Source organism: Choristoneura fumiferana, chromosome 2 (assembly GCF_025370935.1).
Source record: "Choristoneura fumiferana chromosome 2, NRCan_CFum_1, whole genome shotgun sequence".
NCBI classification, from domain to species: Eukaryota; Metazoa; Arthropoda; class Insecta; order Lepidoptera; family Tortricidae; genus Choristoneura; species Choristoneura fumiferana.
In genome coordinates this window covers 17644376-17660604 of record NC_133473.1, presented here as the reverse complement: position 1 = coordinate 17660604, position 16229 = coordinate 17644376, and the positions used below count along the sequence as shown (strand labels likewise).

Here is a 16229-nt window from a genome sequence, read left to right as displayed (position 1 = left end):
CCAGTTTTGTAGTAGCTCTAAGTGATGAACACTGTATTCTTACTAGTTTGGCTTTGCCAGCCATATTTGGGCACATAATAAACAAGCCTAAAGGACACGACATGGAGGACATCATCATCATCATCATCATCATCATCTTACCTGAGCTTAGATTTTATCACTTTATCGTAAAAGTGCATTTATATTTTTAAAATAGAAAGTAGAATATTGAATACTTTAATGTTATTTTTGCTTTCATAAAATATACGTTTTACCTATTATTTACAATTATATCGGAAACCGAAATCATAGAGCATTACTGTTCGTTTTATGCTGGCCACATTATATTTATATTTGACATCTATCTAGGTTTCAGAAATAGACCATATAGATTCCTCAAGCTGTGAAAAATAGCGATATCAGGTTCCGAGTTGTTGGCAACACTGCTCACAGAACTGACATTGACATTGACAGGTCAGCATTTGCAGTTTGGTTTGGTGGTGTGTGGCGCCAGTTGTATTTATACTCGATTCCGAATTGATTTGATTTCGTCGTCTTCATTTATCAAATAATAAGTACTTTTGTAAAAATTTATCGACATATTTTACGCAACCTCAAAAGTGCTTTTAATAGCATTTTACAGGTAACATTGCCAACTCAAAGACCTTGAATACTTGGATTTACATTTTGTCACAGGATTGAACTCATATTTGTGAGTAAAAACATTTGTTAGGTAATCAATCAATCGCGCAGCAGTTCTTTGTGGTAGATAGTAATTAAAAATTACAGCGTATTTAGAAAAATAAAAGTTGGTAGTATTTTCTACTTCAAAGCTAGCATCAGCTTCACACTAATTTATTGAGCATTTTGCACCTTCGGTAGTACAAGAGCGTAATTGACTAAAAATCGAAAAATTAGAAAAAAGTGAAATTATGCCATTGTGCTGCCGAAGGTGCAATTTTATTTACCATTTTGAGCATACTTATTTATTGCACAGTAATAAATTATTGAACGCTACAAAGTTACACCAGCTTAAGCTGAACCAGCTGAAGTACATCAGCTTTAATTTTACCATAAGCTGGTTGGATGAATTTGCAATTACATATTATGTTTTAAATATGATGCAATCCCAATAATGGCAGGAAATGTTCAATATTGTATCCACAACTAAGGGCATTTGGTACGGCAGTACGGCACCATAGAGAGTAAAATCTTCAAAGTACCCTGGTTTGATAATTCCAGCCTCCCCAGGGATCTTGTGTGGGCTTTTCGTGTGCGGTCTGGTCACATTCCACTAAACAGTTTTTTGAATTTGATGAGAGTTGTGCAATCACCTTTGTGTATAGGTTGTAATAAGACTGTAGACCTAATTCACTTTCTTTTGAAATGTGATCAGAATAAGGACATCAGAGACAGTAATTTGGATGGTATGGGCTTGTTCAATGGAGGTGTAAATTTAATTCTGAGTCAAACGCTTTCAGAGGAAGCGATGCTGATTTACAGGTTCATTAGACAGGCCTTTGCATCCAGAGACGTGGCTTCAGTGCAACAGAGAGCGTAAAATTTGTTGTGTGGTGTATATAACTGAGGCTCCCCATGAGGCTGACATAGTCACATTTGGTGTACTAAAGCCTCGTTAAAATACCAGATAAAAAAAATTTCAACCCTGTGTAGGTGTTAGGTCACAAGATGATTTAGACATCAAAGTAACATCAATCATTCAGTTGTGTGACTAAAGTATCAATATTCACATTATTAGTTACTGTATTGTTGGGGTTAAGGCAAAATCCACTTCAGGAACAGAGTAATTCCGCATATCTGACAAATTAATGCAATTTCAAATTTTACTCCAAATTTGTTGCGATAAAATTAGTAGTGCCTGGGCGACCGAGCTTTGCTCGGGCTAAAACTCGGTAACAATCGTTATCCCAGAGATGACCAAGCTAGATCGATTTTTCATCCCCGAAAACCCCTACATACCAAATTTCATCAAAATCGTTTGAGCAGTTTCAGAGATCCCTGGAATATATTTATACATATACAAGAATTACTTGTTTAAAGATATTATATATATAGATAGATAGATTAGATAAAGTTAAAACTATCCCCTGTAAAATAGTTAATGTAAAACAAATGTTAAATACTATTCATGCCTAAAGTGGAGTTGAAAATTTATAAACCCTTTTACAAAATTGTAAATATGTCGAAATATTGCCCTGTTAGTGTTACATTAATTTTCAATGGGACCTGAATGTTTATAATGATTTAAAAATAATATAAATGTCTTATCAGGTGGTCATGTTGCCCGTCATAAATAATATCCACTGCATTACCAACTATGATTTTTTTGGGTGACATCTATTTGGCATACTTTTTAATGTCCGAAACTGATTACGCATAACAGGTTTCGCATAATTTATTTACGCCGAATCTGAAACTTGCCGAAATTTAGTTCGGCATAATTATGTATAAGCCCAATAATGGTTTACCCGAATTTAGTTTAGCATAATATTAACATGGCCGAATTTTATTATGCATATTCTTGTTTAGCATATATGTAATTTAGACGAATTTTGATAGGCCGAAATCCTATCCAAAACTATGTCCGAAAATAAATTTCCTAATTACTATTGATGAATAGAAAAATAGGTTAGAATTGTATTTGTAATGGAACAAACAGCCACCAGTAAAAGAGGCACGGGCATAAAGAAGGGGGACGGGGGGGCTTGGGGGGCGAAGCCCCCCGCATGTAAAAAACAAACATAATCCTACAAAGGTTTTTGAAAAAAAAAGAATATTTGATACTTGGATACAGTATGTATGTATGTAAACTCTTTATTGTACAAAGAAAATTAACAAAATACAACTGACAAACTTTAAGATACTTGTACAAAGGCGGACTTATCCCTTTAAGGGATCTCTACCAGTCAACCTTTGACACAGTAAAGGGGGACCGGGGGGCTCGGAGGGCGGAGCCCCCCGCAATAAAGAAAACTCAGGTAACGTGATTGCTCAACTATAGGTCAGTATTTTGTCAAGGCGCGAAGCGCCTTAACCAGGTGGAATAGGAGCTCAGCGAAGCGGAGCTCCGTCGACTTCGCCTAAGAGTCGTTAAAAGTTACATTAAGTTAACTATGCGAAAGTAACTTTCTGCGTACCTAACTAATTTATGCGTAAATAATTTTCTGCCTAAACAATATTCGTAATTCACAAATTATGCGTAAAGCCCATTCGGCTTACATTGGTTTTGCGTCAGAGAATTCTGCGTAAAACAGTTTCGGCATAAATACTATTAAACAGATTGAGTTTCGGGGCGTAAACAGATTATGCAAAATATAATTATGACAAAAAATATGCGTAAACAAGGGGAATCGATTTTTTTAGCCCAAATATTTTAAAAAGTCATCATTCAGGTATGAATATGTCATTCTGATTTAGAATTATTATGGTTTTGAAGATAATCTGAACCAGTAAAAGATTATGTTAAAATGTTTTATAGGCATCAAAAAGTTTTTTAGCCCGTATTTGTATGGTACAAAAGCAGATTTGCATTATCTCCAATGATGTGTAAGGCTGAGCTAAATTCACCTAGTACCTAATCGTCTATGTAGCAAATTTTCCACTGCATACATGTAATTTGCTGATCACTCACAGAAATGCTAAGTTTCGCCAATGTTTTGTACACAGTAGTTATCTACAAATATTTGCTGACATTACTACACATAAAGTACACTACTAAATTAGTTTTTTAAATCAATTGAAATATATTTTTCTGTGTGAAGGGTACAAACATGAAGCTAATGGATTTAGCGGACATGCCAGAAATGAATAGAGAAAATATCCACATTGCTAATAAGGCCCTACTTCTGGAGAAGATCAACAAACTAATCAGCGGAGGGCACGACAAGCTCCAGATAGTGACAGACTTCGACCACACGCTCACTAGGCACAAGATGGATGGAAAATCTGTGCTCACAAGCTTTGGTAACATTATCTCAATTATTTTCACTTCTACATTTGCAATCCCTCTGGCATTGATCAAATGAAGCCAAGATTCACTTACTTGTTTAAGTGCTAAAAACATAACTCCTGTTGTGTGTAATTTTTTTTATAAACAGCTATCAATTATTTTACTGCTATTCCACACTAGGTGGCAGCACATAGCATTGCCATTTCATATACATAGTTAATAGACTCAGCTATATACCGCTGTTGTAAAGTTGTAACTAACTGTAGAATCTGTTCAGAAGTTATTACTTTCTTCAAATACTAAAGCTACAACTACTACAAAGGATTCAAAGTATGTATGAATGTTTTTTTTTGTTATGAGAGGGAGGAAAACAAGCAAGGGGGTCCATCCATCCATGCCAGCCTATATACGTCCCACTGCTGGGCACAGGCATTATTCACTGTACAGTCGCTATCAGATATTTTGGAGTGGGCGAGGTGGCCTAAAATATCAAAACATGTACTCTATTCTCATGGTATTAGAGTTCGTGTTTTGATATTTTTTGTTACCTTGGCCGCTCTGAAATATCTGATGGCAACTGTACATATTATGTGTATAACTGTTAAATTGTATCACCAATAGTGAATATTTAATTACAGGCATGTTCCGAGAGTGCCCTTCTATCCCACAGCACTACAAAGATGAAGATGTTCGATTGGCTACCATCTATAAGCCCATCGAGGCAGACCCAGACATGAGCACTGAAGAGAAGACCAAGCATATGGTGGACTGGTACGTCGCTGCTCATGCAATACTGAAGTAAGCATTCTATTTAGTACTAGTATGCTTTTTTTTTAAACGTACTCGGAAATATTTACACTACCTCCTTAAAAAAAACAATACAGCCAGCCAGCCAGCAAAATTTTAGGCTGCGTCTCCACCAGAGATGTGCGAGGATGTGCTGCGAGGATTTACTGTCATTAGGTGCAAATGGAAAATTGGGTGCCCGTCGCAAGATCAAATTTTTTTTTCCTAAAATCTTTTGGTCGAAATTGTTTGGTATAATATTTATCGAAAATACAAACTGAGACATGGATGCAACAGAAAAACCAAAAAAAGAGACCAGTGCTGGGAATCGAACCCAGCAGGTCCTCAGCATTCCGCGCTGCGTGCCATACCCCTACACTACCACTGGACAGGAGTACAGACACGAATTTCTCCTATGCACACTGCACACATATCTCAGGTTGCTTTTTTTCTACTACGCTACTTAAGCAACATCACTGGCGACATCTATGTTTCGCTCTCATCGAGAGACGTAACACTTTCGGAACTAACCGCTCACCCAGACAAGAGATGTCGCTACTAAGCAATCCAATTATGATTGGTTATTAAATTATATTATATTATGGTATAATATTGTATGGCATACTTCTTTTTTTGCATACATTTTTTTTCCAAAAGCACTTGGTCTATAATTGTTTCAATGCTAAAATCACTAAATCCATAATATTGTTACATCTAATTATTATTTAGTCTAATACTCAATCTCCTAAAAAAATTAATGAAATTAATCAATATTTGATACTTGTATAGGAGAAACAGTGAAGGGGGCCCGGGGGGCTCGGGGGGCGCCGCAATAAAGAAAACCCAGGTAACGTGATTGCTCAACTATTGGTTAGGTTAGTATTGTGTCAAGGCGCGAAGCGCCTTAACTAGGCGGAATAGGAGCTCCGCGCGGAGCTCCGTCGACTTCGCCTCAGAGTCGTTAAATTCGTATTGGTATTCCAGACATAAAATTAGAGGTAACAATATTCGGAATAACAATTTTATACCTTTAAATACATTCGACAAAACAATGTTATACCATACAAATGTTATAGTTAACAATTTATCGACAAAAAATTAATATTAAAAACAAAAAAATTGAACCTTGTCCTATGGTAAAATTGTCAAATTTGATGTATGCCGAAAAAAGAAACGACCACGTGTATTTACGTCCCACCCGAAATCATTTGTATTGGGCCTACCTACATATACTTGATTAAGACAACATTTACTTATTGCTTGTTTAATTTTGCTCCTAATTTATAATGGACAATATTCCATTGGGGTTTAATTAATTTAAAACAAAAATAAATTTGGTTGGAAATATTTTTCAGCACAATTACATTTTGGTCAATTCAAGTAGACGATTTTACATCTGCACCGAAGGACAGTAAATCGTTGCGCGGAATGTGTTTTTCATTAACCAATAGAAAGACTTAATTTAGATATTAGCGTTAAACTAAGAAAAACCCTTTTTTTGTGTGGGGCTTTAAAAGATTCTGTCTCAAGTAGTCTCAACCAAAAAGTAAACATAATACCCTAGACTTTTTCTGTCTCTCTTAACTATATATGAGATGTAACTGATTCACTATCATGCAAGTGCATACCTAAGTAGAACTAACGTTTATAATTGTTTCAGAGGCATCAAGTTCCCGAGAAATGAACTTATGGCGAGCTGCCAACGGGTGGTCGGGTGCTTCAGGTTTGTGACTACTTTATTTTGTATGTTGATAGGTAATTTGAACGTGGCGGTTTCCGTTTTTCCTTTTGACGTACTTAACCCTAAAACTGGCCAAGTGCGAGTCGGACGCGCGCACGAAGGGTTCCGTACCATTATTTATTAATCCGGCCACTTAAGGAATGAGAAGGGGTTAATCTCGGAAGGAGAGATAATAAGCTGGAAACTCGTATACAGCTTTTGGGGTCCTAAATGTTGTCTCAAAAGTCACATTCAATCTCATGTCCGCGTCGTAAGTTATTCAATCAAGGTCAAATGTCAAAAAAGTCAGTTTTTCGCGATTATCTCGGTTTCTATAGCTCCAGTGATGTTAATATTTATTACAAAATTGAAGAGCATAAAATAATGAACAAATATTGTGTTAAAAAAAATTCGTACGTCCAATCGTTTTTGAATCTCTGTGAATAAAACCTTTTATAAAGTTTGAAGTCATTGAAATGTCATTAACAATAAATAATTTATTTTATTTTTTATTTAACTTGCAATGTGCGTACGTATTTAAATATTTCAGAAAATACGTAAGCGAGGTTCCAAAATTTGCAAACCATTTTTCAACCACTTCCTATTCTCCGATTGAGCTTAATTTTGGTGCACTTATGTATATTTGACGACAATATGCAAGATTATGGTACCATCAAGCTGCTCTGATGATGGAGTCGGAAGGTGGGCACAGGATCTCAGTAACAAAACTACGTAGCCCCGTCGAGTTTGGGCTCATTGGATTTGTTATCACAAGTACTCTGGAGCTGGATGATGTCCAGGATCCTGAAAAAAAAACACGTTTGTTGTATGTGTGTTGTTATTTTATTTAAATTTATTATTTATTTTTAAAGTGAATATACAACTAACTATTCTGTGAATATTCCAAGCGTGTACCTGTGGCCGTCATTAATATCAAGCAAAAAACGGCAAAAAACACGTTTGTTGTATGGGAGCCCCCCTTAAATATTTATTTTATTCAATTTTTAGTTTTTGTTGTTAAAGCGGCAACAGAAATACATCATCTGTGGACAGTGGAGTCTTAGTAATAGGGTCCCGTTTAGGTACGGAACCCTAATAAAAACGAAATGTCTCTGTATTGATTGGAGTCTACTTATTTGCCCAGTTCTTTTAGTTACGTTGTTCAATATTATTGCGTACTGCATTATTCTCTACTACTCTAAATACAAGTCTATAATAAAGTAAAACAAATTTTGCTCTATGAAACTACTCGTAGGAATGCATTTTCACAATTCCTTTTTTATCAGTTTTGCAATCAGTTTATTACACAAGGTTAACAACACGGCAACAAAAAAGTAACAATGCAAACATTTTTGCTGTAACATCATTTGAGATTGTTTATAGGTTTTATTTGTTCTTGTGAATCAAGTCTGAATTACCTTACCTACCTACTTCAATACTTGCTTTTGATCTAGATCTAGCGAGCGTGAAGCACTAGCGAAACGCCAAAAATGCTTTTTTTTTCTGTTTTCCTCGGTAGGTCGAATTTCTCAACCGATTCTCATGAAATTTTTACCGCTTCAGATTTTGTTAAGATTAACAACGGCGAAGCCGTGGGGGTCGGAAACATAAAATATCATACTTCAGCTATCTCGAAAAACTCGCAAGGTTTACTACAGCTCATTGAGTCACTAGTTTTAACGGTAGCAACTTGCTTGTCTGCGTAGAAATAAAGAAATAGCATGATAATATCGTTTTGATCATGGTCTGGGGTTTGAATTTGGGCGGAATTAAGATATAGGTACTTGTTTATGAAACCTGTCTAAATTTTTATAAACTCAAGGTCAAGATAGGAAGTATAGTCGGGCTTTTATATAATATTTTCAATAGCACAATTTACAATGGAATCACAACAGGCTTGAATTTAGAACCTCGGGGCGACACGACTCACTGTTTGGGAATTAGATGACAATGGACTTTCTATGCAACATGGCTGGAGAGTTTAGCGCTCCAGCAATGTTTTGTTTTATTTAATTTTAGATTGACAATCGCGATTGCAGTTTACCTTCTGATATGTTAACAATGATGACAATGAGGGTTTCCGTGCAGGATCGGCGTGGAGGAGTTGGTGCGGTGGGCGGCGGCGCGGCGCGTGCCCGTGCTGGTGTTCTCCGCCGGGCTGGGGGAGGCCGTGGTGGCGGCGCTGCGGGCCGCGCGGCTACTGCAGCCGCACGTGCAGGTGAGGGGGGGGGCTGGAGAGGGGAGGGGAATATGCTGGTGTTGATGAGGGGAGACGTGCTGGTGCCGGTGCTAATAAGGGGGCACCGGGGCTGGTGAGGGGGCGGGGACATACCGCTGCTGTTGAGGGGAGGACATGCTGGTGCTCCTCTATGCCGGGTTAGAGAAGGCCGTGCTGGTCACTGATAGTATAAAAAAAAAACATGTAAAAGGACTGCGGCTTATTTACAGGACTGTTTTAATTTTTATTTTGACTGACGCCAACGCCCTAATGCTTTTACCTCACGACTTATTCTAATCCCCTTATACTTCTGCTTTCTTTTCCTTCTTTCAGGTGGTGTCCAACTTCCTCGCTCTGGACGAAGAGGACCGGATAACGGGCATCAAAGGCGACGTCATCCACACGTACAATAAGAATGAGACAGCCATCAAGAATACAGACTATTACGACCTAGTGCGCGACCGCTCCAACGTCATACTCATGGGAGATAATATTGGTAACTTGCCTTTTTAGTATATGCCTGTATAAACCTGTGAACCTTCACTTGGGAAATGTCCTACTGCGTGCGTGCGGTCACCGAATACGAGGTTAAACAAAATGCACCTTAAAAGTTGTTAAAGTCCGAGTATTCCCAATGTAATTATTAATTTACTAAACTGAATCTATACAGATATTAGAAGGGTCAATCAACTTTTTCTTGTTTGTTATTCTGCCCCGTTGACCAAGAGACAACAGTGACAGAGGTTCTTAAAAAAAAACTGCTTTGTTATATATATGCGACTAATATTCTTAGGAGATAGTCTATAAAATAATGAGCTTGTAACTATGACAAAATTTATACTCGATGAACTTTAACTACAGAAAACATATAGAAAATCGTGGTTTTAAAGAGTTGTCCAGAGGACGTAACCATGGCAACGAGGTACAAGAAGAAGTTGATCGACCCAGAATTAGAATACGTTTTTGATGAAGAATTAATACGTAGTTGTGAAATTTTAATAATAATAAAAATCTTTATTGTACTTACAAGAAAGAAAAACAGAAAAATACGAAGCACAAAGATGGAATTTTATACTCATTTATAATTGTTTTACTTTATCTTTTTGTGATTTCAAAACCAATTGTTAATTTTAGTTCACGGATATAATTTATAAACCTCGGCAAAGTGACGCTTGGCCTGATATAGAATTAATTGTTAGTCGTCATGATGATTTGCCATTCTTATTTATGGATTTCTAGTTTTTTATAGGTCTATTTATTTATTTTACAGATTTCTTATAAAACTGTCTTACCATGTTGTGCATGATCTTAAGTTAATGATGTTGATGATTATTTTTGTTTTTAATATCTCCCCAGGCGATGCCGGCATGGCAGAAGGCATGGACCACTGCGACGTCGTAATAAAAGTAGGGTTCCTCGGTCACGACCTCAAGAACCTACCTAAGTACATCGACAAGTTCGACATAGTGCTTGTCGAAGAGGATTCCGTCGACTTAGTCAACGCCATATTGAAGCTCATCCTGTGATTTACTCGTTACCCGCGGTTTAGTTAGATTAATGACTTATTGGAGAATTCCACGGGCACTGTCACTGGTTACTCTATCACTTGGCTTATTCTGTCCGTTCCCTAAAATGTTTGCTTCCTAAAATGATATTCCAACTAAATATTGTCTCTTCTTGTAATGTCTGCCATTTGTTTCCTCTGCCTCTTTTACAGAATACCTGCTTCCTATAAAGATAATAATTTGCCGTTCAGGGCAAAACGGGTTACGGAAAAAACATTGGATTTATTAAAGTCTTTATAATATACGGCTCTTGCATGGCAACATATTATTATGCTATGCGAATGCTCCGTTACCAATTTGTCCTATCCATATCTCGTTCACATAGGTTTCATGTCATTTATATATAAAAAATGGATATGTGAACAAAAACATAAATAAAATGTAAATTTTATCGTTGGGTAAAATTCTTCTCGCTTATCATCGCGTTACAATTTTACGAATGGTAAGGTTAGATAAGGTTGTATTATTTTAGTAATAGTCATCATCCCAGCCTATATACGTCGCACTGCTGGGCACAGGCCTCCTCTCAGAATGAGAGAGCTTGGGCCGTAGTTCCCACGCGGGCCCAGTGCAGATTGATTTTAGTAATAGTATTTACATAATATTATGAGTTTAAGTTTGACGGTTCTCAAGTGTTTTACGACGGAACCCTATTGGAAAAATAAATGTTTGCCGAACCCCTAAAATAGTTAAAAACCAACTATTTTAATGTGAGGTTGTACGCTGTAACCTTACAGTACTCCATAAGTTTTTATTTTAATTGTGGTCAATACTTCTGTGAAGCCCCCGCAGAAGCTTCACTCAGACTCCCAAGGCTCCGCGGAGAATGGCAGAGTTAACTTTAACGTTAAGTTACTTTGAAAATGGCAGAGTTAAATAAAAAAAAACAACAGCGTGTAAATATATTGGAATTGCGACGAACATTTGCAGTACAGTGACCGTAGAATACTCCAGATTAGTATTACCTTGTTTAAAATCCAAATAATTTTTGTTACAGTTGCGTCATGACATATGTATATTTTTATATTTGTGTACAAAAGTTGTGTCCCTATTTGTTTAACCCTTGTGGCACTCGTGTGTTTTTTCATAAATTGTAGCTAGTTGAAATGGTGCGGTTATATGAACAATTTAGCAAACAACTAATAGCTGGCAACTGTCGCTATGTAAATTGGAACAGCTAATGCGACAATCTCATGTTCTAATGCAATTTGTAAAACTGTTTTATTTATGTCACTGGATTCTCCATATTGTGCATTAGAATTGATAACATTAATTCCTTCAATTGAGCTATATTATCGTCCATATAAGAGCACATTTATGCCATACCCGCACGTTTGCTTTGTCAAGTAACCGTAAGGAAAATATTGAAATATTGTTTATCAAATGTTATTTTTTATTATTTTAGAGTAAACTAAGTGCTGGAGTTTTGTTGTGTTGTGTAGTCAACTGCTTTGATGAGATTCGTTACTCTGTTGTATAGTTTTTTCTATAAAATTGATGCAAATTTTGAAGACTATACAAACAAAATTGTTGTAATCGTTTATATACAGATACACGTTTAGGGAATGACGTAAGTGTCACTAGTGTAATTTTACGGACAGCTTGTTCGCTCAAATTTTGTTACTAAAATATAACTAATTCCAACAAAACCTTAAACGGAGGAATTGTCTATTAGAATTAATGAATTGCATGAGATGCGCTGCTGTTTGGTAGGACAGTTGATTTTTTGTTTAATGTTGTTATGGTATTCTATTTGATAGGAACGTCGTCAGGCCTAAGAGGCAGCCTGAGCAGATGTCCATGTAGTGACTCGCATCTTAACAAATTGTATAGTGCCGAAAACAACCTTAATATTGTACTACGTGGTTGAACTCTGATGTGGTGGTTGAACATTTGATGTACCGGCAGCCGTAGTCAAAATAAAAATATGTTTGGTTTTTAAGATTATATTTGAGTCTCAATTCAATTATATGGAAATCAAAGTATGCCATTCGACAATTTGCGCTAAGTAACTTTCTTGGGTCAAGTGTGTGCCTAAATATATATTTATTTGCGTTCTACATATACGCTTGATCGGAGTTAAGTCATTTGTCGAGATCGGCAGCTGTATTGATTATTATTGTATTCAGAGAGTTCCAAGCTCGTAACATAATTTTGTACAAAATGAAGTCGATTTATACAGTATTGTATACACTTTTAATGATTCTCGCACACGTAAGTAGTAGTTACTAAAATGTATCGAATTTTTAGGAAGATTTTGAGACACTTTTAAAACAAGACTATGTTGAACAAGAAATAAAACAAAAAATATATTCAATATTTTGTTATTTTTATTAAAAAAAACAACACGTCAATATGTATTTTCTAGTCATCGCTGTGCTGGTTCGCGCGCGGCAAGCTTGCGCGTCAAACTACACAATTCCGTTTAAACATTATCACAAACATAAATGCTTCAAGTTGAACAAAACAAAAACACTCAGTACCTACACGCGTTGAAAATATCCAACAATTTATTAAGTGATACAACTTTGGAGAAAAATTTCATGTTAGAAACGTTTAAAGACGAAAAATGCTTGTAAATACTATTTTTCGTTGATAAAAGACTAGTTATTCGTAAAAATAATTATAATAGTAAAAGCTTAATAATATCGTCGGTTGATAGATACGTACGTATGTATATTACAAACATATTGAATAAATAATCATAGACAAAGGATTTGCAGGCCGCCTACGTCCTGACAAAATATACTTCATAACACAAACCAATATCACGGCTGTAACGTCTGAAGTAGATTCGCAAGCCGCGATTTATTTTGTCTTATTTGTACTAAACATTTGGTTAAAAACTAAAGTTCCGATTGATATGGCAAGAAACTCAAAAGTATTCGAGAACTTCCGCGTGGTTTCACAACTCACATAATGACTGGAAAATACATGATTTATCAATACCCTATTAGTAATTTAACTGAACGAATTAAAAGCTCTAAAATAAACAACAGTCTTAGTACATACAAGTTATTTACACAAAGGTTTTATATAAAAAATATCCTACTGTACATATAACAATAATTATCAATGTAGAAATATATTTGTCTCTATGTACAATAACTAGAAACAGTATTAAAAATAGTCAAATCTTCTAGGAATCATGAAGTTACGCAGGCGATAGACGAGCAGGGAACGCGCGGCAACGGCGAACGCGGCGGGCGCGATCGAGACAAACGCATGCGTCGGATCATACCGTGACTTCAATACTGGAATGTAAATACTATATCGATTGCGCGCATATGCAAGGTGTTAATTAAATTATCGAAAACCTGGTAGTAGTTTGTTCAGAATCAAGATAAAGATCGATTACATTAAACTTTGAAACAGGTTGCAGGTTCTTTTAAAATCCTTTTTTTAATTCCTCTTAATGTGCCACGTGTAAAAGTATATAAATGCAACTTACTTACGCTAAACACATAGCATATCTTGAAGGTGGCTGTTATTTAAATAATTTAAAACTGGCCGTTTCCTGACAGTTTCGATTTTCTTCAAAAAACGGCGAAGTGCAACTGACAAGTAAAAATTACGAGTGTACAATTTTGAAATCAAGTAGAATTACTGACTTAGCAAAACAATAAATATTTTTTGAAACAATTAAGGTATTTGCAAGTATACGCATCAAACTAACTTAAAATAAAAGAAGACAGTTGGGGTGTATGAGTTTTTCGGTTCATTAATTAACACCTTACGTGTAATAATTAAATTATTAACAGACATTCAACCCTGTCGTGTTCTGACATTTGCCAGCGTATTTCCTGCCGAAGAATTAACGTAGGGAGATCTAATTCGAGCTCAAACGTTTCGGAGTACCCGCTACATTAGTTGCATTCACTACAAGCCTACTTGAACTTATATAAATTATAGCCCCAATACGAGGGCAGTCTCAGGCAAGGCAGCGATTCTCGCTAGATATACGCAGAATCGATAGCTAGGCCAGCACGTCGTACCGCGACTTTCTTCAACTTTTACTGCTAGTAGACAGTACCTTGTATTGACAGTGGTTAGAGAAAAATATAGAAAGAATCGAGACCTAGTTGAGTCGCGTCGATTCGTGCTAGCTTCGCAGGAAGCCAAACACACTAGTCCTACAAAATACATTATCACGAGTCGGAGTTTGACGTGCACGCAGTGGCTTAAGCCGTGGGATTAAATAATAACCTACAATGAACACAAAACGATAGCTATTTTTACTAAATACAAGTTCGCGGATTTCACCCATCTAAGGAACACAAATGAGACAGTTGAAGTTCTATCGGGAGAATACAATACTGCAAGTCTATCATACGAACATTACATAGTTACATGCATCAATTATACATATATTGAGACTATTACAGATATCTAAGTGTCTAACCCTCTTATACAAAAAGGTGACCAATTCTCACAGCTAAGTTGTTTTGTTTTTTGCAAAAGCAAATGTCAAAATGACAGATCAAGACAAACCTTAACCATCGGTTTTGTAACTGATTACGAATAAGGTAGTACATTTTTTATTTAGATGTTGCTAATGTGGCGAAAGCAGCATTTAAAACTAAATCGGTCGCCATAAGTACATCAGCAGAGTTAGTCGGCGATCGCGGCCACACCAAGCGACTTTGGTGTGCGGTCGGTGTGGACGCGACTAAATGTTCCATCGACAGATTATCAACTCAACCTTTCACGACCCGAGATTAAAAATTTAGCTTCTTTAAAAAATATTTTTTTAGCAGTATACTTACGAAATGTTCTCATAGAGTAAATAATTGATATAAAAATTTAAGTTTAGTTAAAATCTTTTTATTCTCAGGTCTCCGATACACACGTTGAGCGCGCCTTGTACCTACGAAGAACGAGAATTCGGGGCACTGAATATTAACGTTAAAACTTAAGTATCTCATTGTTTTTGTCCAGATCCTATCGTCTAAGGCATAAGAACGTTCAAAGAACACTTAGGAATACGGTTCGTATCAAAACTATTTGGAATCTGTTTAAGGCTCGCTCAACACAACCCGGGTCCGCGGACCCCGCTCCGTTAAGGCTCCGCTTCACAACGGGCCATATCTAATATACAGCACGCGTTTGTACAGAGCGTAATCGTCTGTGATCGGCCATGATTGTGACAATTCACACATCGAATGCATGAGTCGTTGGGCCGTGATGGCCCGTCGTGTAGCGTAAGGAGCCTCTAGAATGTGACGCATTGGTCCCTCGTCGCAGCGCGCACGCATTAGCCTACACTATAATACAGTTAACGACAGATCACAGCCTGGGAGGGGGGCGCGGGCCGCGCGTCACGTCACGGCCGCCACGTCCGCCGCCGTCTTTTGTAGTCCGTCCTCGTCCGTGGACCTGCACGCATAAAAACAGATTAAGTAATAAGTTGATTTTTAATCTACTTAAATAAATGAGGAGGTTTTCTATTCGTCGGTATGTATTTTTGGGAAGAAGGGTATAGACAGCCAGACACATTTTTGCATTCCGGCATGGCAAAATGCAAGAGTACAGTGAACAAAAAATACAGTTAGGCAATATTATTATTTTTTTGTGTAGTATAAATAGTATAATTTACCTATTTCCAACGGGGAAAAATCGGATGTTAATCGAAATACGCCGGCATCCGAAGTGTCAATCAATTATTGTATTTAAATGACGTGCATTCGAGTGGTGCGCCGCGTGCCACGTATGGCGCGCCACTGGTAGTGCGCCGCCAGTTACCTGTAGACGTGCGCCTCAGCGCGCGCGACGTCGCAGTGGTAGTGCGCGGCGTAGAGTGGTGCGCCGCGGGCCACGTATGGCGCGCCACTGGTAGTGCGCCGCCAGTTACCTGTAGACGTGCGCCTCAGCGCGCGCGACGTCGCAGTGGTAGTGCGCGGCGTAGGGCAGCCGCGCGCGGCCGCGCCGCCGCGCCAGCACCGCGCGCCCCAGCGCGCCCGGCCGCACCGAGTGGTGCGCCGCGGGCCACGT

General features: G+C 37.4%; 2 protein-coding genes across 3 annotated transcripts in view; one reads left to right on the top strand and one right to left on the bottom strand.

Moving 5' to 3' along the window:
• Window positions 1–446: 446 nt before the first annotated feature.
• Window positions 447–12557, top strand: cN-IIIB (cytosolic 5'-nucleotidase IIIB). Of its 2 annotated transcripts, none has more exons than XM_074111086.1 (7): window positions 447–622; window positions 3762–3963; window positions 4588–4747; window positions 6396–6458; window positions 8544–8673; window positions 9007–9169; window positions 10030–12557. In XM_074111086.1, exons 2-7 carry the CDS (start codon window positions 3771–3773, stop codon window positions 10197–10199), a joined length of 879 nt encoding a protein of 292 aa, XP_073967187.1. In that variant the 5' UTR covers window positions 447–622; window positions 3762–3770; the 3' UTR covers window positions 10200–12557. The 2 variants fall into 2 exon arrangements, with proteins under 2 accessions (XP_073967187.1, XP_073967186.1); XM_074111085.1 differs by having other exon boundaries at window positions 447–691.
• Window positions 12549–16229, bottom strand: part of LOC141445292 (phospholipid-transporting ATPase VD) — a 62615-nt gene continuing 58934 nt past the window's right edge. The window contains exon 16 of the mRNA XM_074111090.1: window positions 12549–15614. Coding sequence (XP_073967191.1) covers window positions 15557–15614 — 58 coding nt within the window. The 3' untranslated portion in view covers window positions 12549–15556. The remainder of the gene's footprint in view (window positions 15615–16229) is intronic.